The sequence below is a fragment of the Callorhinchus milii genome, unplaced genomic scaffold, assembly GCF_018977255.1.
Source record: "Callorhinchus milii isolate IMCB2004 unplaced genomic scaffold, IMCB_Cmil_1.0 Scaffold6, whole genome shotgun sequence".
Lineage (NCBI taxonomy): Eukaryota > Metazoa > Chordata > Chondrichthyes > Chimaeriformes > Callorhinchidae > Callorhinchus > Callorhinchus milii.
This window is the reverse complement of record NW_024704747.1, coordinates 28,189,922-28,215,726: the sequence shown is the minus strand read 5'-3', so window position 1 is coordinate 28,215,726 and position 25,805 is coordinate 28,189,922. Positions and strand designations below refer to the sequence as shown.

The window sequence follows — 25,805 nt, the reverse complement described above, 5'->3', positions numbered from 1 at the left end:
TGATGGGTTTCCGCAAGAGTCAAGACACCCGGCTGACCGAAAACAGAAAATGAATTGCTTTACGTAGGTTTGTCGGTGGCAAGTCTGGTAATATTCTTTGACGAAGCAGCATCACCAGTTTGTATTGAGCTGGGGATGAACTACACATTCCAGTTTGCTGGTAGCTGGCACGGTTTCAAAGGTCACATCTGTCAGGCCAGCTGACCTAAATGGTGCAAGGGTGAGAGGGGGAGGACAGAAAAACAGCTGAAGATTTAATAATTACGTTCACATTAAAAAAAAGGCACAATAAAAACTGTACTCTAAGAAATGTGCAAGAATATACATTGATTTGATTTAAAACAAGGTGCCCTCTGCTTGTGAACTCACAAGTTATTTAATGCGCTGAAGTTTATTCTCTTAAAAAAAAACACAACCACCAAGGTTTGATCAGGGATTCCATGACTCTGACGTTTGGGACATGGGGGTCAGAACTCTATTGAAGCATTCTGTGTTTTCAAAATAAATAGAGTACAACACGAGCCAACAAGACAGCTCCGATTCTCAGAAGTGCACAAGGAGTCCTTTGGTCCACCTTATTCTTAAATAGCAGCAGTCTCTAGTGTGGCAGTTCTTGAAATGCTATCTTGTTTGCTGAGGGACTAATGCGCTCTGTTCTGCAATGTTCCCCAGGATTGTTATCAGAGAAACTGGAACCACGACTGAACAAAATGTTCTATTTCACTGAAGTTCTTTTACAACACAACCAACGCTGGCACAGTTGAGCAAACTAAGTAAATTAATTATTAAAGATACGTTTAAAAATCATAATTGCAATGCCTGTTGTAAAAGCACCAGATTAACAGTCAAATAGAATACTCCCATACAGAAACTAGTATGTTTCCAGACTACAGTAACAGACTTTATAGTTCATTGTGATGTGGTGTAAAGCTGGAAATAGTGGATAATTACACCGTTATTTACTTTTACTTTGTAAAGATAACCAGGTTATTTTTGATTCTCGAGTCTAGCCAACAAAGACAAGCCGATACATTACAGTTGCCTCGGGCTCTTTAAAGCGCTATACTCTAAAGCTCTCTTATTCAGACCCCTGCTAGTGAGTCACATAAACTGCCCTACATCCCATCCCAGCAAAACCTACTGTCACTCAATCAAGGAGTTAGGCAGATACAAAATCATTCGAAAAAAAATTGCATACTGCATATTGATAAAAATATCTATTCATATTTTAGTAAAGAGAGGCCGAAGGGTTGTGTTGAAGACAAAATGCTGTCTCGTTGAAGGAGGATTTAATTGAAAGCTGACAGCAATAATAATAATATTGCATTTGATTTAGCGCCTTATCACGTCTTCGAAATATTAAGCTTTACATCATCTGCTCTCAATTAAAATTGTTTCAATTTCTTGCCTGTCATTTCTTCCATTGTGGTAGCAAGTTGGGTGTTGCAGTGCTGTTTATCTCATCTTTTCTAGCAATGAATTACTCTTTCCAAGCAGTTTATGGGCACATTGTTTGCATTGTATTTATCCTGTCATTTTTGCTTTGCTTGGCAGATTTCCTGCCATCTTGTCAACACGATCTCACATTGCACAAGCTTGTGGCTCAAACACGCTGCTCTGCATAAACTAGAATAAATAAACCAAAGAACGATAAAAAGCATTCGCTTTAATCCAGTCAAATCCTCCGTTTAAAAAAAAATTGGTGGATACAGTAGATGGCCACTGGCCATGTTAACTTGCTGAAAGAAACTGCCCGCATCAATTGGCACCAGTTATCTAAAGAACAATACAGACTCGAGAGAGGTACTTTATGTTTCAAGTGTGCTTGAACTGGTTACTGATTAATCTGTTCCTTGAGTTATCAGTCTCCCCATTTCAAACACTTATGTTTGGCCCTGGTCCCTTAATAAGTTTGCTTACTAAACAGTAGTAAAGTAGCAATAGAGAGAGTACAGTGTGGTACAAAACCTTAAACCAGCCTTTTACAATAATAAATGTTCCAATAATGCACGACTCTAATCAACTTGTCAACGGTCAATCAGGAAGACATACAAATCTGTTTAACCTGTCTCAGGCCAGGGACAGTGGTCAAAGCTGTTCTTTGCAACTGTATTTACATCATCAGTTCCAAGGCCCTGACAGAATGCCAGTGTCCTTGTGTGCAATCATTCTGAAAGTTATTGGAGCCCCGAGTCCATCCAACTCTCTTAGAACATTGAGAACTTGAAGGGCAGCCCAAGCGATGGTCTTGGAACTTTCTCATTTGTTTGGCTTTGCCCGAGTAAAACCGAGTCGCATTGTTTGTCGATTTGATTCTCCCGGAGGGCATTTGGGAGACAGATGCCCCCAAAAGAAATCAATGTTATTTAAATCACAATTATTGAACACTTAAAGCATCAATTAACTCAAGATTAAAAGAGAGGCTATGACGAAGAAGGCCCTTCGGCCTATGTGATCTCCAAATACCCACCATACTAATGCGCTGGCCATTTTGCTCAAGCACAAAGACCTCAGATCTCACAATTTTGTGCAAAACATCATCTAAAAATAAGACATGGATTTACCTGAGTCTGCGTCCTATAAAGCAGGATTCAGATGCCGCCCCAAATACAAGATAACGGCCTTTATATTATTTTTGAAAAAATGGCCAAACCATTTTGCTAAAGCTGTGGGAGTGTCAAGTCCTGGAACTAATTGCAAAATCTCAACCGAAGCGCTATTGTTTCACACAGAATCTATGGCATAAATCAATCAAGAAATTTCATTCCAATTATAAGCACATAAGTCGGTATTTTTAGCACACAGATTTAAGAGTCAAATCTTTTTGCGGTGGGTTGATGCATTGCAATCTGTAATGGAGCTCCTTGGACTCATCATTATGTTGTGAGGAAATTAAAAAAAACTCTTATTTGACTTCATTTTGCAAGAAATAATAAATCTTTCCCAATTCGCCAAAAATAAAGGATGGTTGATTGCAGACGAGGCTTGCAATAAGCGACGCAATACTTGTGCTCCTGACAATCCACGCAGCTAGTCAAATACGAATTACAAGATGAATTCAAAGAGTATTTAAATTGTTACTGATAGTATGTGCCAAAGGGGCACAAAAAAAATTAAGACACAGTTCAATGCATCTGCAGCACATTTGCTTATGAAAAATCCTGCATTTTACATCTAGCATTATGAGTTGAAATGCTGCCAAATCAATGCGAACACACAAAGAAATGTAAACATTGCTGTAACTCAGTTTGGTGCAGTTGTCTGGGTCAGAAGGCTGTGGGATCGAGCCCCCAATCCCGGGTCTCAATTCCAGTCTCGACTGACACTCCAGAGCAGGACCAGGAGAGTGCTGCATTGTTGGAGGTGTCACCTTTCAGATGCGATGTTAAAGCAAGGCTCTGGCTACCTGTTCATGAGAATGATAAAAGATCCCATGGCGCATTTTGAGAAGTAAAAGTAGTTCATCCCTTTGTGAAGACTAACAATCCTCCTAATTCATTCACTTTGTGGCTGTTTATGGAACCTCGTTTACACGTTTTCCTACAGAAACAGTTTCTACAGTTACCACGTTTCAACATAAAATGTTGATGACACACAATAAACAATTTTAATATCTTTTATTAAAAAAACACACATCAGCCCAACCAGAAGGGAATCCAGCACGCAAACGGCTCATAAGCAAACCATTGTTTCTTCTTATATAAATACTGTAATAACAGAAGAGATACACAAGTTCTAAAGAATGGTGCCATTCAATGGATTTCTGCAGCACAAATATGCTAAACACATTTCAATATACAAACAAGATTTGGAACGTTAACTGCTGTCAATCCAAAACTGGGACATAAGCCACCTCTTATTAGCCCATAATACATGTCCACATAGGAAAAGCAAAATAGATAGCATTAATCTTCAAGGCATTTGAGAATTCTCAGTACAAAGCAGAGTAAAATAGAGACTTTAGGAATAGAAACCCATTTGTTATGCAATTACACAGCACTGCTGTACTGTTTGTATATAGCCGAACACTCCTCAACACATCAGCACACTGCACTTCACAAAGAGATTGTGTTTGCATATTCCGTTTTCACTCCCAGGTCACACAAAGGCCCTATTTACAGGAAGGCTCGAGAGAGAGCAAGCAGGCCAATGCATAATTTTCCTGGATTATGTTGCTGCCTTATACGTGTTTTACAACATGAAAGCACATTGATCCACGGACAAGGCAACAGGTAAAACAAATAGGGACATGATAAATCTAGTTGCTAACTGAGCTGATAAGTGGCATTAGTCAGAGGCAGGATGTATTTCCTTCATATGGAAAGAGCTCCTCGTCTCAACAAGCACTTCCCCACAGAGATAGAGGAAAAAATACATTCGATTCCAGAGCAACATTGGCAAAGATGCAACACTGGTTTGTTTTTCACTGTACTGGGAGGTCTCATGCCGAGTGAAAATAATAAAGTGCAGAATTTGTAACACAAGCGTTTCTTACAACTTGGATTTACCCAAATTGTAATTGAATAAAGAGCACGCATTCATGGGACATGGCAACAGGAGTAAGTTATTCGTATCCAGTGGGTTCTGTTATTTTATTGTTCAATGAGAGCTCTTTATCTTGCTAATCTCATTGCTCCAATTTTTCTCCATATCCCTTTGCATTCTTGCTTCCCAAGTGTTTATATATCTCACTCTAAACACCTCGATTAATTCAGTATCTATGGCTGTTTGAGGCTATATTCTTTGTTCTTAAAATAGTTTGCAGGAAGAAATCTTTTCCATATTCACTTTTACGAGACTTAACTCTTGAAAGTTACTGAAAAATAGCCGACATCTGTGTTCTACACCATGTGGTTTAACATTGCAATCGCTTTGGAGTAACCTAACTAGGTTCAGACTGCACGTTTTATTACTTTCCATAGTATTATCCAGTGTTGTTGGGGTCCCACTCACTGAATATTTCACTCTATGTCCAAAATCAACAAGGTACACTCGGCTGTCACCACTTCCTCTGCCCCCTTCCTTCCCACACTTCACACCTTTGACCCCATCTCTCACTCATCCCTCATCTACTGTATGAAACCAACCACCTGCCCCCTTGACCTCATTTCCACACAGATCTTGCCCACCCAGCTGCCATTTCGCAAACTCCTGCTCGTTGACGTCACCAACAACTCCCTTTCCTCTGGCTCCATCCTCTCTCATCACTCGTTGGATAAGTATCTCCAATCTGGCTTCCGTACCACTCTCCGCACCAAGCCAGCTCTGGTCAAACATACAAATGACATCCTCTCCATCTGCGACCAAGGTTCCCTCTGCCTCCTCGTCTTGTTCACACACAGCGAGCGTGAGCAGGAACATGGCCAGTCTGTGCCAGCAGTGACATCAGCAGTGTTCTGACAACCCGCAAAACAGGACCGTAAGCAATTTATAGACGAATTAGAACTCGGGGTCTGGGAATTTTACTGCATTATAGCAGGGCTTAGGTCCAGTCTGAAGTTCACAAGCTAACTCCCTAAGGTATTCTGTTAGCTCATTTTAGGTGCAAGAGCAGCCACAATTTCTTACACTTACAGGCTGCCCATTATAACACGACGGTTTAAGAGCATAACTTAAAACTTTAACCCGACTAAATAATAATAATAATAATCCTTACATTTGATATAGCGCTTTTCACGTCGGGAGGACGTCCCAAAGCGCTTCACAGAATATACTGTAAAGCGAATTGACTGTATATTTGTAGGCGAACGTGGCAGCCAATTGCGCACAGCAATGTCCCACAAACAGTCGTAGATTGAAAATGACCAATTTATTATTGTTTTGTTTTTTTGGAGGGATTATTATTAGGCTCTGTGTGGAGTAAGGAAACTTGCCCAAGGTTTCGCTCTGCATGGAATTGAACTGGAATAATGGGGCGAGCTATAAAATGACCGCTATTCACACTATACCTTGGCTGAATGCCAACACACTGGAGGTAAACCATTAACAACATAATAATACTTGCGTTTCATAAAGCAGCTTATCACAGCTTTGAGACGTCTCAAAGCGCTTCACAGAATATACCGGAAAGTGAATTGACTGCATATTCTGTGGGCAAAACGCGGCAGCCAATTGCACACAGCAAAATGAGTTGTTTCCTCAATTTCAAGCCAGTCTTCTAATCTATAGAGAAACATAAATATTGCACTCTGAAAGCACTTTTACATAACGCGCTCTATAAAACTGTGAAATAGATTGAATGTTCCTATTCATTCTGATGACCAAAGCACAAAGTCTAATGAAGCTGCTGGGTCGTAATTTAACAATTAAACAATTACAAAGACTCCCTCTTTACTGAAACTAAAAATAGTCTGCTTTATACAGTACTCCCATATCATTATCCCATATCCATGGCTACTTCAGCGCTACACATGATCCATGAAGTACAAAAACATGCAAGGCAGCAAGTACTATTCTTCCATCGTCTGCAGTGGTATTTTTGGACACAACATCCGATTTAAAAATACTGTAATTTCCATTACATTGTAAGAAACTAATTTCTTATTCATTTGCCCAGTGATGTTCAAATCTTGAAGGTAACGTGTTCATGGTGATTTGTGTTATTATAAAGGGAAATGTATATAATTGACTTAATCTTCCTGGAACCCATTTTTATGAGCAAGAGTTTACCTAGGAAATTTGTACTTCCCTAACCATAGATTACAATACAAATTGACCTTGAATCGGACTTACTTACATTAATGTGCCTGGCAAACACTAAGTCCAATAGCCTGTGAATAGTAGGATTCTTAAAAGTTTGCAGATATTGGCACACATGAAACTTCAGTTTGGTTTGGATAATCTTAAGCATAGTGATGGATTTCTGCATGCTTCGAGATACCTTGTGTTATGTGTGCTGAAAGTTAGATGTCATATTCTCTGTTACATTTAGGTACGTACTTGTCTTGTGCCTAATGTTTTGTTTAATGTTGTTTTGAAGGATGACCCTTTATTCCTGCTAAGATTTGTTCTTGAGAAATGCCCCTAGTCTAGGCTGCTAAGTTCAGCATTTATACCCCTGATGTCAGCCTGTCTAACATCATGTACTTGGGTATTGCCTGCATTGTTTCCCATGTCAGATTCAATATTATCATAGTACGTTCACCACCTACCAGCAGTTCAGCTGCTTCTAATCCCTGAAGCTAACATAGGGAGTAGTCAGGCATTACATTGACAAGTCCTTTCCACTTGGGCATTCCCAGTTTATTTTTTAGGTACTGTGAAATCAATTTTCATGTCCTACTCACTCTATAGCGACTGCTTCCAAATGTCTTTTGTTCCCGTTGAGATGTCATTGCTAAAGAAAGGGAGACACTTTTCCCCCTTGCAACCAATGCTAGAGTAACAAACACCTAAGTTGGATATTTAACACAAGTAAAACTACTGGGAATGTTAGAAATCTGAAACCGAAGATGATAGAAAACCAAAGGGGGTCACTCATCCGCAAATTGCTCCCTAGAACTCCCTGCACTGGTTTTGAAGCTTGTATTACGCTATATGAAATTTCTAGCCTGCTTGAAAGTACACCAGTGTTGTTAAAAACATAAGAACATCTCTAGGTGCCTCTATGCATCCATCAAACCACTGGATACAGTTTGATAAATTCAGGGAGTGATTCTGTCTTCATCTTCAGTTGCTTCCTATTGCACAAAAAAGTTACAGAAATTTCAATGAAGTTACACAATTCAAAGAAAGCACCATCATTGTGGCGTCTAATTTCACAACCTAACTCCCAAAGGTGAGATGAATTAGAGTTAACAAGCAGTTTGACACACAGTATATAAGTGAAGTTTTATTTCGAAACAAAGACTAATTATTTAGCTCTGAAAAGATTGCTTCTCACAATTTTAGCCAAACATTTATATTTGCAATAGAAAAATAAACGGTTACTATGGTTGTATCAGTTATGACAGAAGATAAGATATATAAGTTCATGTTGTGCCTTTCATACCAGGACTCAAAGCCCTCAACAGAACTGTCTTGCAGAATATGCAAGAAAAAGATTCTTCAGTTAACATACAAACCAAAAAGAACATGAAACAGAATGTCTTGTGTGACACACACTTAATCAACTAATTAAGCTGTCAAAAGGGTGAATGCATTAAATCTTAATGTGTGGCTGTCCTTAGTTACGCACATCTATTCCTCAAAACTCAAATAATGTGAGAATGCGGTAATTTACAGTAATTGCTGTTCAGGGCAATTTCTATAAACCATTGCCTGAAATGTAAATCTTTATTTTAGTAGTGTTATGGCAGACAACATCACTGCTAGAGATTAGTGAGAGGATCAGCCATCGAAACACAAGAATACAGTCCATCAACCTCTTACCCCAATTACTGTATCTTTGCACAACAGCAAAGATTGACAACCAAACCAGTGCAATTTCCACAATATCCCAACATCCCCCCAGACTTGTGAAAATATTGAACTCAGTAATAAAATGGCTCCTTTTCAAATTCGAAGCCAAATAGCACGACTTTGTTAAACTATGAAAAAGTAACACAGATTAGAGAGTTTTCTATTAGGAAATAACATAATGGGATTCAGTACACAGGTAGTTCGGGACAAATGTGCATGTGACCGCCAGGAAGATAAACTCGATGGACTCTTTTTTTCGTCCAGTATTATGCTCTTATTGCTGTAAAAAAGCCAACGGATTTATGACTTGGCTCAATTGGTGAAGCCAACTAGTGCCATGTGAAGCCCCAAAATGTTCCTGTCTCAGTCCCTCTTATGTATCCTGTCATCTGATCTCGGGCATTGCAATAGTAGATAATTAAAATTTCACTTGGGTTGGGCAGAGAAGAGGACGTAGGAGAGGGAATTGAACCAGACTTCCTGGTCCGGATTGTCATCCTTGAAGAGGTTTTGGCAGCATAGAAATGTGCACCTTGCAGTATAAATGCAGATGAGGCAATTGCATTCAAGCCTTGCATCAGAAATAATGTACTGAAGTGGGAAATGTAAAATCCTGTTCCCTCTCCAGAATACTTCAAGCGGTACAAGCGAAACATCAGGGAAATTGACAGGCAAATTGTTCAAAATGGATTCCGAAAGGATTGAAACAGTTTAGGCCCAATTTTGGAGTAAGGCATCAACCTTGCTCATAATACACGTTCCCAGGGCTCAATCTTGTGGATATTTCATACAATACTGAGGCAGGCAGCGGACATCTGCACCTGACCCCAACCTTCCTCAGACTGTTCAGGATCAGGGATAAATAGGCATTTCAATGCCAAAACAAAACCCAAACGAAAGAGTGAGTGAAAGAGGTTATGAAAACAAGTCACATGAGTGTAAAAAAGAAGAGGTTGGTTACATTTAATTTTCCACTGTAGAAATGCTCGTTCGTAAAGGAGAGTGCACGTATATTTCTTTGTGAGACTTCTCAGGAATATAGTGCATTATTAACAGCTATATGAGTCTATGCATTCACCTCATCTTACGACAGAACCATCCCTGACGCTTGAAGTAAGCAGACTTAAACCCATAGGTTCTAAAAGGTCGATCTAACGACAGTGTGGCGTTAAGAGGGAATAGCGAGGATTCCTTAGGCGTTGATAAGTTAATTGGATTGGGCTCCAAAAACAGGAATTGGAATAAATTTGTGTTTTTAAGTTTCCTGGCAGCAGTCATTTAATGTTGTGTGAAACACCAGCACAATCGTCTGAGTGGGTTTAACACTGCTCGCCGTGCCTTGATGTAAGTGGATTACAAATATTCCACCCCCAAGTTTCTTCTTTGATAAATTACAATTAGTGTAGAAAATAGAGTTAATCTAGCAATTTTATTAATTGACCCAGTGCGATACCAAGATGCGTGTTATTATAATGTACAGATTAGTTAACGGATTAAAGGTAATGTTCCTCCACCCCCCGCAGTGGGTACTATGTTGGGTTTGGAAAATCACTCAAGATCCTTAATGAAATGTAAGCTGGAACATTTCAAAAAGCTTAACGTGGCTAATAAAAAAAACTTGATAAAAGGGTAAATAATATCTCCTCTTTTCTGCTTTATAGTGGTAAATGTTACAAATCACAAATTGTAACACCACTATAAGCAGAAACGCTATCAGTACTAGATACTAGATTGAATACTATCAATTCTGCTTCATACTGTATTAAAGGTCAAAACCTTTTGATCAGCTCTTTTGGAGTCAGTTCAAACCCATGAAGACATACCTCACTTACGTCTTTCGTTCACTCACCTCTCCGGAAAGTATTTTAGATACAGTACTAAATAGATTAATCTCAACAAAGGGAATGGACCCGGTAGAAATCAAACCCAGAAGTGTCCAGTCCTAAGTGGGTCCTCAACCCAGCAAGTAAATCAAATAAATTATTACCCAGACATGAAAGCCTTTTAATGGATTCCTTGATATCCTTTTTATCCTTAAAACCTGTAGTATCAGTATCCAATAGATTAATTTCAATGATACAAAATAACTTAGGACATACAAATTTGAAAAGGCTACTGAGCATCTGGGTAGTAGTCTGTATTTAGTAACTATTCCTCAGTCATTACTAAATATATAGAGTTTGATGAGACAATTTTATTGGGACAATATTTCCCTCTCATAAACCCTTTCTTAATTACGTGTGAGTGGTGTTTTAAAGTAAAATACTGTCATTCAAACCATTAAAAAGCTGTGGACAGGGCAGAGCAGTGATTACCTTAAGCCATGGATCACTGCAAATGATAATAACGCCACAAATGTATGATAAATGTAAGGTAATATTACAACTTACAGAACGAAGCAGCCAAATGTTAATGGCGTCCCCTCAACCAACTTAGGAGTATTGATATTAACACTGTATTCTCAAACCACTAATAATTTGTTGAAACAATGCTTTCTATCAGTATTAACTCACGTCACTTTGTGCTCGTGCACTTTGAATGGTAGTAGCGATGCTGTCTGAACCAAATGTACGTGCAAAAGAAATGTTTTTTTGCTCAGATTGTGAAATGTTAATAAAAGTGGTTGCCACCTTCTTGTCTCATACAAGTATCTAACAATTTGTGAAGGCATCATTATTCTCTTTCAAGCTTCTCTGTTCTCAATTCCCTCCTACGTTTCAATAGGCATTTTTGAGATAATATTATTAACTCTTCACATCCAACAGGATACTAATAGCACGGTTAAAGATTACGGCTTATGGAGGTTTGAGCTAAGAGGACCAGCAAGGATTGATATTGAAGAAGTTAATCCTTGAAGTGATGAAGGTGCAAACAAAAGGCTGGCTATGTTGGAGGTGAGATAGGAATGGAGGAGGGCAATATGACAGAGGTGGTGGAAAACCGGTGATCAAGCAGTTGATGAAAAGCCTAATGGAGAGCTGCTGTTCAAACTAAAGGCCAAGATTGTGCCCTGCCCTTGTGAGATAGAGAGCAGTGAGGGAGTCACAGGTGAGGAGGCGCTGGCGGAACTAAGCAGGATGGCTTTTGTTTTGTCAGCCTTCAGTCGAAGGAAATTAAAACTCATTCAGTACTTGACACCTGCGAAAACAGTCGTATTTCTGAAGCTAACCTGACCATTCCCACAGCCGCTTAAGCAACAGACTGCCTCACCTTTGTGAGGCTACGGACTGTTTGTGGAAGAGTCACATTTTATTTCACTTTTTAACCTCGAAGTTGATTAATTTTACTACGCGCAGTTAAAAACATGTTTAAATCAAGCATTTTACTGCCATTAATACGTACTAAATTCTTAGGTGGTGGAACCTTTTATTGAAAAGAAAAGTTTATTTGCAAGTTGATATGATTTGGAGGAGCATTGTATTTTATTAACTGACCCGGACTAGTGTCCTATTGCTGAATCTGCCTAAACCTCTGCTGAAATCCTCTGCACATCAGATAAACAGCTAATTTCAGGAAACGGATGCACAGGCAACACACCACAGTGACGTGTACTTTTTTTTAAAAAAAAATAAAAAAATACCATTGTCCCCAATTCCTCTGAGCATTGTGCAGCTGGCTCAGATTCGGGATTAGCAAACTCGGTTCTCCCCCAAGCTTGGCTCGACCGAGGGAAATCAGGATTGTACATGAAACAAGTATTTTCTTGGTAAAATTCATCATTTTCCCGGTATATTCTCCATTGGTCTCCATAGCTTCTCCGTAGCCTTACTGCTCCCACCGATCATTTTGGAGCTGTGCAAATTGTACTTACAGCATTTACAGTGAACGCCTGATAATACAATACACAGTCGACTCACTTTACAGCGTATTCTATGAAGCACTTTGAGACGTCCCAACGACCTGACAATTATTGGTAACAATATAATCTGGAGTTAATTGTATTTTCCATGGCTGAAAAACAACTTGAAGGGCAATTTTGTAGCCAATGAAAATCAAGCCGTCTGGATTGCAATGGCCATGAGCAAAAAGGGATCATTCGCTTATTCTCGTTCCTATTCACTCTAGTGGCTGGACTAATGCCTAGAAGGAAAGGAACTTCACTAAATCAAAGACGAAGAGTAACTCAAAGATGACTTTGAAGATAATTGCATGCACTTGTTTGATTAATCTGTTAGCACTTTTCCTGCTGAAATTCTATTTTGATACTAAATACTAAAATTCATCATTTTCCTGGATTTGCATTTACCGATTCAAAGGTGTTCAATTATACATTAACACAAAATCTAGATACAGGTACATCTATTGTTATAATGCAGCCCGGAGGCTGATAATCACAAGGGAAGCCATTTATTATCAAGGACATAATCTGAACATGATGGATCTGAAATTATTTTTTGCATTATTCAAGAGAAGGAAGGTCTAGGCTAGAGTACTCACTTTCCTCTGAAACCCACTGGACATCACCCTAACTGTTAAGCAAAGATGCATTGAACTGCTTTAGTTTATATCCCAATAGGTTGCTCACTGTAAGCATAGGTTCAGATTCTGAATGCAGTCAACACTGATGTCTGGCTGAAGCTCTTGTTCCATATAGCACCTTTCACATCAAGAGAGTATCTCAAAGTGCTTCACAGGATTTTTCCTGCAAAGTACGTACTTGTAGGGTGATTGCAGCACCCAATTTGTGCACAGCAACGTCCCACAAACAGCCTTGAAGTCAATGACCAATCTTATTTAAGGGACTGTTGGGCAGGACAGTTGGATTTGGGGGTATGAGCAGAACTGCCCATCTATATTCCCAACTTCTCCCTATTCTGCAGCTGAAAGTCTGGACTGTTCTCTAAAAGATATAATTGCTTCTGGCGGACTGTATGGTATGTAAGCAAAACGATTGCATGATGAATCACCTCCAAGAACAAAGAGAGAAGAGGTAAAAGTGTCTTCTCCCTTTTAGGGTTTGTTTATATCTATTAAAGTACTAGCCTCCGCTTCACAGGTCATCCTTCAGGACATGTTCAGGTTAGAACTGCTCAACCCAGGAGCCAGTTTACAGAATTACACAGTTATTCAGTGTTGACTTGTAACCTGAGACATTCAAGGCTAAGACCCAATGGACTGTACATAGCAGGAGGAATTGTCATACAACTGATCAGTTTAACTACGGGTATCCTCTTCTAACTGTTTGTTCATAAAAATCCAATCTTCCCCTTTATCGAGGAACAACTTCTCACCTTCTGTGTTTACACAGTTATGTTTAAGACTTGCAAAGAGTCCTTGCTCCAAGCGTAAAAGATATCAGGTTCTGACATTCTGTTGATTTTAGGATCAATAAATATCTTCCAACATTTCCTTGATTTTTTTTTCCTTCTTAGTGAAAAGTAGGTCTTTCGATTCTTCCCATATCTCTCCAGATTAAATTTAAGTTAAACATTTTAACATGTTTGAGAGAAAGCTATCATAAAAAAACAACAGTTAAGTACAATTCAATCTATACATCAACAAATTGAGACAAAGCATGTAAGTCTGTAGCTCATCACTCAGGGGATAGGCAAGCTTTGTCACTCGAGATGGGTTACAGAATTTAATCTTGTTCTTCATTGATTAAAATATAAATCATTGACGTGTTACTAACCTGAGGAACAGGCTATTAGGAAATGCATCTTTCATTAAGTACACATGCAAAAGAATGCTAAAAATGATTAACATGACTAATGAATGACTGACAAACCTTACAGCCTCTTCAATTTAACTGTACTATAGTGCCTGGAGTTCACACAAAGTATAGTAAAATCTGGTTCACAAATTGTAAATGATCAAGGCAGTGAGGCAATTTCTCTTCAGTTGCCTTCCCTGAAGCAACACAAAATTTCCGGAAATAAGGGAAATAAATTTATAATATAATCCAATACTCCATTCAAGCTGCAGTCTTTAATTTCCCCACACGCAAGTCTTTGAGGTAAAAAAAAATGGTGTTTCTGAACGGATTTGATAACATTGTGCCTTAAACCTCTACAAAATATTATAACTTTCATCCAGTATGTGGTTTTGCACAATTTTTTTTAATCTACAAGATAAAATGCCCTTCATATTACTTTAAGATGGTGAGGGGAGGTTCCAAGTTCAATAGAAATCATTAAACAAGAGTATTGTTGATGTTTTCCACTACAATCCCTATTCTATACCTTAAGACAGATCTATGTTGAGATTGTCGTCATAAAATGTTGGGTAAATACATGCATAGCCAAATAAACCTTTGAAGTAAATGCTTAGAACAGATTTCTCCAGAAATCAAATTCACAAAATTTTGAAACCAAATTGATATGGGTATATTTTTTCACAGAAGAATAAAGGCAAACTGATTAATTTATATATTAAGATAAGTTGTAATTTTCTGTCTATGTTCTATTTATTAAAATGCTGTAACATCTTACGATACGCAGTTTCCATCTCCGGTTAAGGGGAGCGTATGGTATCAGGACACAAGATATGATATGGCTGTTCATTCTGATCTTTATTTATTTTCATCATCATGGTTTCTACTTAGGTCACCTTTAGTGTCTGTTCTGATTTATCCCCCAATTTCATCCTTGTAAATTTTCCAGGATAAGGAGATCGGAACAAAAAGGCCATCACAACTGGGCGGGTTATTTTATTTATTTTTTTTTTTTTTTACAGAGGAACAGAAACTTTAAAAAGAAAACAGAGCAGCAAGAGATTTGGATTGAGGAATATTAAGTTTTATTGAAATTATTCCGGTTACACTTCTAAAACAATAGTTTAGAAAGTCGGGAGATAATCCAATGTCAGAAATGAAATATTAATGCTAGTATATCTGAAATGATTGATTTCAAGATCCTCACCTCATCTACAAACCAATTAATGACACCGCGCCTGCCTACATCTTTGACCTAGTCATAGCTCACTCCACTGCCCTCACCCTCACTCAGCGCAAAGCCTTTCTGAGGATTCCCCTCATCCCATCCCTCCACGATCAGTGACCATGCCTCTTACCTCTGTATCTCCCTGCTTCGATTCCTCTGGCTCACCCCCTTTTAGCTATCTTTAAATCCCAGCTAAAGACTTATCTCTTCCACTGTGTCTATAGTGACCGCCCCCTTTTTACCCTCGCTCGGTGTTCGAGGGAGAAACATCGAGATGCTATCCTGCATGAAACCAAATAGACTTTTCGAATAGTGCTGTGGGAATCTTTAGCGTCCACCTGAACAGGCAGACAGGACTTCGGTTTAATGTCTCATCCACAAGACAGATGGAATTGAATAATAGGTTGAAGAAATAAAACTAGCGGAAAGGACCAAAAGTAGTTTAAGTAGCGGAGAATATTACGCTAAAATTATTGCTTTAGAAGAAGTGTTTTATCATGTAGATCGATGTAACCAATTGACTTTTGAAAGCATTGAATATTTCAGACTTTTAGAATAATCAACTTATAAATTACTGGTAACTGAAGTTAGTACAACATTGGGTAACTATCATCTGCCACAATTTCATAAACAACAGTATTTATTCAATAAGCAACAAGAAATATTGATAAACATTTCCTTCACTAAAAGAAGCCTTGGGTCTAACTGAATTTTCCATTGACAATTTTCCCTCCTCATGCTAACTGATTACGTACAGTACCACTTATTATGTTGCAAGTTGCAATCTGAAGCAGAAGGCAGACGAGATCATGAACTTCTCTGTAACAGCAGTCAATACCGTTCTACATTTCGCCGGGAGGCTGCATGATGAGCAAACCACCTCCCTGAGGGATAGAATGCTATTCCATCATATAATACACTAACTAGCGTAAGACCTTGGCTGACAATTGGCATCTCTCACTTACTGAAGTAAATATAGCCAAAGGACAAAAAAGCTCTGGGACTAAATCCCATTACCTTCTGGATGGGACACAAGCGTGCGATTGACTTACGGTTCCAAGCCGCCTCAATTCTGAATGTTTTAAAAGCAATGGATTGTGCAAAAATGTGTAGGTTTAACTTCAATGGATTCGCATAAATGTAAGCGGCTGATCTTCTTACAGCTTCCGACCGCTTGATGCACCTTCATTTCTTTTTCATGAGCAACTTACAGTAAGGTTTTGGAGGCACTAGTATTGGTCGGCATGAAACATAAAGGCATTTTTTTCAAGTTCGGATTCAGAGCAAGGAACAAAACACCCAATCGATAATCAAGCCTTTTCTTTGCCTTTGTACGCTTTACAGCTTGAACAAAGTTATTACAACATTACTGCGTGAAACATCACACAACACAAAACACAGCTTCACTGTGCTGCGTGGGAAGTTTGTACTTAAGATCATCTTACCAATGGAACACCAGGGGTCAAAATTCAAGTGGCCAAACAGTAATAAATAGCAATCTTTGGATTTTATATGGTGACTTTGACATCAAGAGGATGTCTCAAAATGCTTCACAGACTTACTGTAAAGTGTAGTGACTGGTTCCTTATAATAGTTTTGGAACACCTAACAACAACTTGCATTTATGTAGCACCCTCCAGCAGGGCAGTATCCCAGAGCACTTTAGACATATACAATAATTAGAAAGCGGACACGCACTTTGCTAAAACACAATAGCGCTTTAAATCGCACCTCTAATACAGCAACAAACAAACACACCAGAGATTTTTTTTCCCCCATTGAGAGAGGAAAGGACAGACTTGGAAAAACTGCCAGCAAGCAGTAAAGCAATTAGTAATGGAAACAGCACTCATACATCCGGTTTTAAAATGGCTTTCACTGGAAGTAAAGAATTCTATTTATGTGCAACTGGAACACTTCCACAGCTCTGTTAAACTGACACCAAGCACACTTCTTTTATATATATATATGAATGTGAATTGCTATTTGTGCAACACTGGAATATGCTTAATCAAACACAGACAGCAAACAATACGCAAACATTTGGCAAATTGAAACAGTTGATGCAATGAAAAACAAACATTTGATTAAATAGGTTTGAAACTTTTTTTAGAAAAAACATTCCTACATGCACTGAATAACACTGAATAAAAGTGTTTTGGTTCATTTCACCTGAAAATATATAGATTATTTGACTTGTGTTGGACATTTCCCTAATGCAGGAAACGTTTGCAATGTAAAACATCCCTTTCCTTAAAAATAAACAATGTACCTGATTGTGAGTCTAGTGAAACAATGCATAACATATGCATTATGTATTTTTTATATCTGCCTTCTGGCATTCTCTCCTAATTTATGCACCCTCTCACTTTCCACTTTAATTATGCATTGGGTACATTTAATTTGAAATCTGGATCCAGTCTTTTTACAGAATTGTCTTTACATCCGTCTTTGCAGTGAATATGGAATGGTAATTATCTTAGGCAATTACATTGGATTTTTAAAAATAAGTGCCCATTTGCATTCAAGATCTCTTCCCAAAGTCACTGAAACTGCCCAACCATATTAGTGCTAAACCTGTTCAAATCATCATCACCTATCCTTGAGGCAGTCCTGCAATTTAAGAGGTGACTGTGTTACATATTATCACAATTGTTTAGATGTAAAACTATAGGCTCTTTGTCAAAAAATACATTCACAGGTTGAGAATTTTCAGTCAACTTTTTAGGCACTGCTATCCTCAACTTATTATTTGTTGATTTGATTTACCGCTTGTAGCCACACTTGTTCATTCGCCTTCATTAGGAGTAAAAACAGAAGTCGCTGGGAACACTCAGCAGGTCAGGCAGCATCTCATAATCACTTTCCTCTCTCCATAGGTGTTGGCTGACCTGCTGAGTGCTCCCAGCGAGTTCTGTTTTTATTTCAGATTGCCAGCATCTGCAGGATATTGCCCTTTGCCTTCATCAGGTGCTAGTATTTCGTAAAAGAAAAGTAAGTGGCTGCTATCCTGTATCAACCAAATCAACCATGATTTCAGGCCCCAGGGCTGAAGGGCAGGTGTCCTAACCCAATACACATTCCAATCCCAATTAGTTTTCTAATGTTAACAGCTAGAAAGGTAAACACAGCACTATTTACGTCATTGTTTTTTTTATATATAAACCCAGTGTTCATAAAATACCGTGAAACAAACTCCATTATCACCACTCCAGAATAGATTTCAGAAATCATTCACTCAATAGACAATAAATCCCACCCACATGGAACAGTCATGAATATAACATTAATCGTTTTGTAAAATTGTCTCAAAAGTAACAGAAAGGAAGTGAAAACATTGAGCTGTAAATAATCTATATTCAGCAATACTTACCACAAGCCCCAATATAGTCACACTTCAAACAACACACACAAAAACAATTCATTTTCACACAGAAGAAAAACAACAACTTTCATATGGGATGGAAGATGAATGCATTGACACAAAATGATATCAACAGGCAATGGGAAGGGAAAGATTCCTATCATTGTGATGAAATGCAGTTTACAATAGTAATTTCAACCTTTAGAGCTTACTTGACACACAATGCAATACAATACAATGCAAGCTCTTACCTCTTAAGGCCGGTAACAGAGATCTGTCTTTCTTGTCATCACATTTATTGCATTCACTAAAATACAACAGCAGGAAGACGTCTAGAAGCACCCAGACCAATGATGTGGCCAAGACAATCTTGCAATACGCCAGTCTCCTCATGACTTTCTTTTTGTCTTATAAACCCACGGAGGCAGCCAAGAGACGCAGATGAAGGGATCAGCGAGCAAAAGGTGTGTGGAAATCCAGTTTGAAGAGTAAATGAATTAAACCATGCTGAAAACACAACAAAATACAAACAATTATTTCCGTCATTCTCCTCATCTCTATTACAAAATCGTTGAGATGTCTGAAAGCTCTTCACAGAATATACTGTAATACGCTTCAGACATCCACATACTTCTGAAATTAGGGGTTCAGCTTTTAACAGCCTCTATCCAATACTATGTAAAGTGTGAAATGTAAATGAGGCTTTCAACTAAACATCACACTTCTACTGGAAGAGTTGGTACTTTATACAGCGCTCTTCACATAAGAGAACTTATCAGAGTGCATCACCGAGCCAGAGATACATACACATATACATAGACACATTCGATATAGATATATATATATGATATATATATACACAATATATCCCATAAGAGGTAAAAGTCTCCTCGTTAATGCAGTTAAATTGCTCCTGTGGTTAAATATACCTACCAGTCTAGGTGGAATCTAGTAAAACTACAGAAAGCGTTTTGACAGAAATGGAACAGTCCCCGTCAATATTTTAATCCCAGAGCGCCATCAGCAAAGCAACTCTAACTGACAGCATAAATTCCACCAGTTAATGAGGCAGAGTTCAAACAGCAAAGAAGATGGTATCAAGGGAGACCATTAGATATTCTCCAGAAAAATCTCCTTCAGTTGATAATTTATTCCTATAATTGTGAGAAAAATAGTTAATGGCTGGACTCCGCAACAAGGACCAGCTTCTATTTCAGTAGCTGAACCACCACTTTGATCAGTAAAGGGATCAGTAAAGAGATGCAGTAAAGGTACTTCATCTCTAATTGCCAATAGTTCTCGACCAGAAATGAATGAAACCCAAGTGCAAAGGCAGAGACTGTATAGAATGGTGAATAAAATTCTCCCATTTTCAAACCACTGCCCAAAGGGGAAGGATTTGTGGATTTGTTCAACACCTTCATCCGTATACTATTTCTGTAAAGAAAATATCTCAGGATAGAAAATCTAGTTTGGGACTCAGCGTCTCAAGCGTCTGCCAGGATGGTGGAAAGCAAACTGGATGGACCTTGGTCTTCTTTCGCCCAGCAATTCTTATGACTAAAGATTATATTCATAAGGAAAAAGCTTGAGAGCAAAGATGCCCCGAATACAGTAGCTTTGGGGTATGAGGAAGGTTGGTGGAACACACACACACATACACGGGAGCCTCGAGCCAGTCTCTGGTGGTGTGCACCACAACTGAAAATGCTCATTTAGTGCATCTTGACATTTCTCCTAAGAAAGACCTTAAACTGATCTTCAGCTGAAAGTCTGTATCCTTAAGATCAAGAACTTTGGGGGGCAAGTTGAGTTTGTCATCGTACTTTTCACACCATTTAGAATAGGGTGGCCAAACAAGATTGGACACCACCCAGACTAGACCCTCCGTTGAGCTCTAAGCAAATGCTAAGAATATTCAAAAATCTTCTGTAAATTTCACATCAATTGATGAATATAATGGATAATTGGTGATCACAATTGGGGTCCACACTGAACTTTTAATTTAGATTTTTAATGCTCAGCTCTCCCTCATTCCAAAATAGATCCTTTCTTCAGCGTGTATTTGAAGCAAATGTAAACTACTTCATTAACTCTCCTCCCTAATTCAATCATACCCCCTTGGAATGCGGGCAACAGACAGAAGAAATCCAGCTTAAGTGAGTTGATTGAGGACAGCAGTATTCAATTGTGGAAACTCTTGATACCATAATTGTGTGACATTATAATGGGATGATTAAGCTCAAGGCCTGTGGGGCTGCTAAACCTCGAAATAGGTTCATAAATGACTCAACAACAATGACACACTTTTCATTCTAATTTCTGGGAACCTTGTGAGAGGAAACACACTTTTATCTTGTCCTAATAACTGCTCCCTTCCAATATCCCGCAGTTCTGACCAAATGTCATTGACCTGAAACGTTAACTCACTTTCCTCTCTCGATAGATGCTGCCTGATCTGCTGAGTATTCCCAGCAACCTCTGTTTGTATTATACTTTTATCTTTATTGCAATTATTCTTATCTTACAATCATTGCTTCCTGGGGTTAGCCCACAACTAAAATATAGGTGTTTGCCAACAAAAACACAGTCACTGCACTTCACAGTAAATCCCGTGAAGACGTTCTCCTGACGTGTGTGAAAGGGGTTATACAACAACACCACCACGTACAAAAAATCCTTCTGCAAGGATTGGCGGGGGGATATTGAAATGATATCACAACATTTAAACTGATACTTGGGAAGGGGAAGCTTCAGTCACGTCAACCAGTAATGCTTCATAACATCAATCAATCATAACTCAGAAGGTTTTCACATATTCAACTTTAACATCTTTTCATTTAAGGACATGAGAATTGTTAAGACGAAAGAAGACCAAGGTCGATCCAATTTGCCTTCCGCCAACCTGGCACTTGTCATGTCCCAAACTATATACTGTATCTATCCCGAGATACTATTTCCTAAAATAAATCTAATTTGCTTTTGAAAGAATCGACACTTTCTGCTTCCACCATCTCCCTAGGGAGCCTGTTCCATACACTCACTACTTACTCACTGAAATAGTGTTCCCGTAGATTTTTTTTGAATGTACCCCCAATCAATCCTCTGGTTCTACTGTTTTATATGAAGCTACTCCAATTGAGTTTCTTCAAAGGGCTTCTCTAACAACTCTGATCAAATGTAGTAACACGTGAAACAAATGTTCACACGGAATAATTTTAAAACATAATTTTTTTTTAAAAAAGCCACACGTGAAAGCCAGAATTCCCTAAAGAGAGAGGCAATATTATCCCAAGAATTCAGGGCTGGAAATATTACTCTAAGACTGACTCCTACTTGCCACAGCTCACACAAAACAGCATTGCTGAGGCCTGGGAGTTGGTTCGCAGTTAGTGCATTGCCCAAGACAACCAAAAAAAGAGAAGGTACCTTCAAAACCAGGAATACACTCAAGTCTCTTTCAGGTTCTTCACTGTCAACCCAAATCCTCTCACCGCAGAGGATGGGACATTTTCTGTTTGGTCAGCGGGGTGCCTGACACATGCAGAAACCAGGGAATCCTAACCACGCTGAGAATTCCACGCATCCCACCTACACATGGAAATCCAGAGAGAGATTGTTCGAATGGATGCGCACACTCTCTCCCTGGAGGTCTGCATCCTGCTTACCTAATTCCGGAAATTATTAGGCGGTTGGCATAGAATCCGCCACCGGATAATAATAACCAATGGTTATTGTGAGTACTGCCACTTCTTTGGCAGGTTTCTCTTTGATAGATGAGATGCTCGGAGCTTTAGACCTTCAACACAGTATAGAAGGAAACCCTCCTTCCTTTGACAGAGAATACAACATCAATATCCTAACGCTGTTGTAAGAAATGTTACTTATCAGTATACATTAACACTGCATTTCCCTTGTGCGAAAACAGTATGGGTCTGTAATGCATAAATCGATACTGTTTCTAATGAGCAGCATTTATTTTGCTATCCTCAACATAATGGGTTTGTAAGAGAAGGAAACTGCTCGTGTTTGGTCCAGCTATAACACAGTTTCATTTCAATTCAGGGGTGGTGTCTGTATATATATATATATTGTGTGAGAGTCCAGTAGCTCAGTGGTTTGCAAGTGAGAGACCTGAGTTCAATTCCAGGCAGAGGGCGAAACCTCGGGCAAGTTTCCTTACTCCACACAGAGCCTAATAATAATCCTCCAAAACCAAAACAATAATAAATTGGTCATTTTCAATCTACGACTGTTTGTGGGACATTGCTGTGCGCAATTGGCTGCCGCGTTCGCCCACAAATATACAGTCAATTCACTTTACAGTGTGTTCTGTGAAGCGCTTTGGGACGTCCTCCCGACGTGAAAAGCGCTATATCAAATGCAAGGGTAATTATTATTACATATATATATATATATGTGGTCATGGATTTTTTTGTAATGTCCAAGTGCAAAACGTGCCGTGAAATCTAGCAATTAAAAATAAACAGTGAGATAAGGTGCAGTAGTCATCAAAGCAAATATATTGTAAAGAAATGCATACTTACTGTGTGGGCTTCTGCAATGTTAGTGCCTACACTGAACAACACAGCACTACAGAGAAAGGTCTCATTGCACACAGACTGCATCTGCTCCATCCACACCACGCAAACAGCCCATCCATCGCTACTTCAGCTGTTTAATCGACAGGTAATGTATTGTATCAGTTAAAAAAAAAAACAGCCTTCAAATAATGAAGCTCAAATACATCAACAAAACCACACACACACACACAGGTCCATTGTACAACTGGAGACACGTCTGATCTGCCTGAGATCCAAACGAGATGTAAAAAGCCTTTGACATTACAATGAGAAAGTTTGGGCACTGTGGTGGGTTTGGTTTCATTATATATACTTTCTGTGACAATGTCGATACGATCTCTCTCTCTCTCTCTCTCTGTTTCTATCTCTTCTGAATAAAAAAAAGATTCAAAAGTTTCCCTTTTGTTTTTCTCTTAAGTCGTGTCTGTGCTGTGCATCGTTTTGGTGTCTGTCTGTCTGTCAGATCACCTTCAGGGAACTGTGACGAGGGGAGAAAACACACACTCACACACACACAGTCACACACACTCACACACACACACAGTCACACACACACACTCACACACACACAGTCACACACACTCACACAGTCACACACACACAGTCACACACACACACTCACACAGTCACACACACATACAGTCACACACACACAGTCACACACACACAGTCACACACACTCACACACACATACAGTCACACACACACACTCACACACACACACACTCACACAGTCACACACACATACAGTCACACACACACACAGTCACACACACACACTCACACACACAGTCACACACACTCACACAGTCACACACACTCACACACACACACACACACTCACACACACATACAGTCACACACACACACTCACACATAGTCACACACACTCACACAGTCACACACTCACACACTCAGTCACACACATACACTCTCACACACACAGTCATACACACACATACACACTCACACACACACAGTCATACACACACACTCACACATAGTCACACACATACACACACACTCACACACATACACATACATACATACATACATACATACACAGTCACACACATACACAATCTCACACACACACATACTCTCACACACACACACACACACATACTCTCACACACTCTCTCACACACACTCGTGCTGACTATGTAACTAACACGACAGGTTCCTTCCACCTTTTTTCAGCTCTGAATCACCAACACTAACAGCTGTTTCTCTCCCACACAGTCCGTGTATTTATATGGCGAGTGTCCAGAACGGGAAGTTTTGCGACAATCGTCTGGACATTTAATAACAATAATAAAAATAATAATAAAACATGAATAATAATAATAATAATAATAAATTGGAACCTTCTCAGACTAAAGTGACTGTCCCACAGTGTGTGGGTGGGGGAGTACTGTAAGACTGCCCTGTGGGGGGGGGGGGTCTGATTTGGTTCACAGCAACTTACCTTCTTAACAGCAGAAGGCACCGGCGCTGAGTGTACTGAGAGCTCAACGTGTTGCACTGCACTGAGAGCTGATGGCACAGGGAGGTCGATGGCAGAGAATTTTCTTTTTGGTGGTGGGGAGAGTGTGTGGGGTGGGGGGGGGGGGGGAGTGTGTGTGTGTGTGTGGGAGGGGGGGGGGAGTGTGTGTGTGGGGGGGGGGAGTGTGTGTGGTGGTGTGGTGTGTGAGGGGGGAGTGTGTGTGTGTGAGGGGGAGTGTGTGTGTGTGTGAGGGAGAGTGTGTGTGTGTGTGAGGGGGAGTGTGTGTGTGTGTGGGAGGGGGGGAGTGTGTGTGTGGGGGGGGGGGGGGAGTGTGTGTGTGTGTGGGAGGGGGGGGGGAGTGTGTGTGTGTGGGAGGGGGAGAGTGTGTGTGTGTGTGTGGGAGGGGGAGAGTGTGTGTGTGTGGGGGGGGGAGTGTGTGTGTGTGTGAGGGGGAGTGTGTGTGTGTGTGAGGGGGGAGTGTGTGTGTGTGTGTGGGGGGGGGAGTGTATGTGTGTGTGTGTGGGAGGGGGGGGGAGTGTGTGTGTGTGTGAGGGGGAGTGTGTGTGTGTGTGTGGGGGGGGGGGAGTGTGTGTGTGTGTGTGTGGGAGGGAGTGTGTGTGTGTGTGTGGGGGAGGAAATCACTATCACAAAGATGGAGAGATAGAGAGAGTGAGTGAGAGAGAGAGAGAGAGAGAGAGAACGAACAACTGCAAAAGCAAAACCAGGCGAAGCAGCTGCGTCGCTAAAGTGCAGGTGTGAGGGCAGAGCTGCTGAGCGGCTGCCTCTGCTCTGCTGCTGCTGCTGCTGCTGCTGGTGGTGGTGGTGGCGGAGTGGGTGTTGGTGCAGGACCACTGCTCCGGGCGACCCGACCGCGCGGCTCCGCCATCACTTGGCGGTGTCTGACATTCACTTTAAACTCTCCCCTCCCGGATCAGATGCAGTGGTGGTGGTGGTGGTGGGGGGGGGGGGGGGAGACACACACAGTCACACACACAGTCACACACACCCACAGACAGACAGAGCCCGGGGGGGGTGGTGCTGCACAGCCCTGTGCGCTCTCCGGCACCAGCGCTCAGTCAGTCACCTGTCCA

At 40.0% G+C, this 25,805-nt stretch overlaps 1 protein-coding gene across 5 annotated transcripts in view; it reads right to left on the bottom strand.

The window, feature by feature from the left end:
- Positions 1–24,809, bottom strand: part of galnt13 (UDP-N-acetyl-alpha-D-galactosamine:polypeptide N-acetylgalactosaminyltransferase 13) — a 118,567-nt gene extending 93,758 nt beyond the window's left edge. For 2 of the 5 annotated variants that reach the window (XM_007889922.2, XM_007889923.2), the window contains exons 1-2: positions 23,193–23,402; positions 18,897–19,152 (exon numbers count right to left, since the gene is read on the bottom strand). In XM_007889922.2, the coding sequence (XP_007888113.1) occupies positions 18,897–19,038 (142 nt within the window). In that variant the 5' untranslated portion in view covers positions 19,039–19,152; positions 23,193–23,402. Of the gene's footprint in view, positions 1–18,896; positions 19,153–23,192; positions 23,403–24,696 lie in introns of those variants that run through there. The other 3 variants (XM_042336499.1, XM_007889924.2, XM_007889925.2) reach the window with 3 other exon arrangements.
- Between the last annotated feature and the right edge of the window lie 996 nt (positions 24,810–25,805).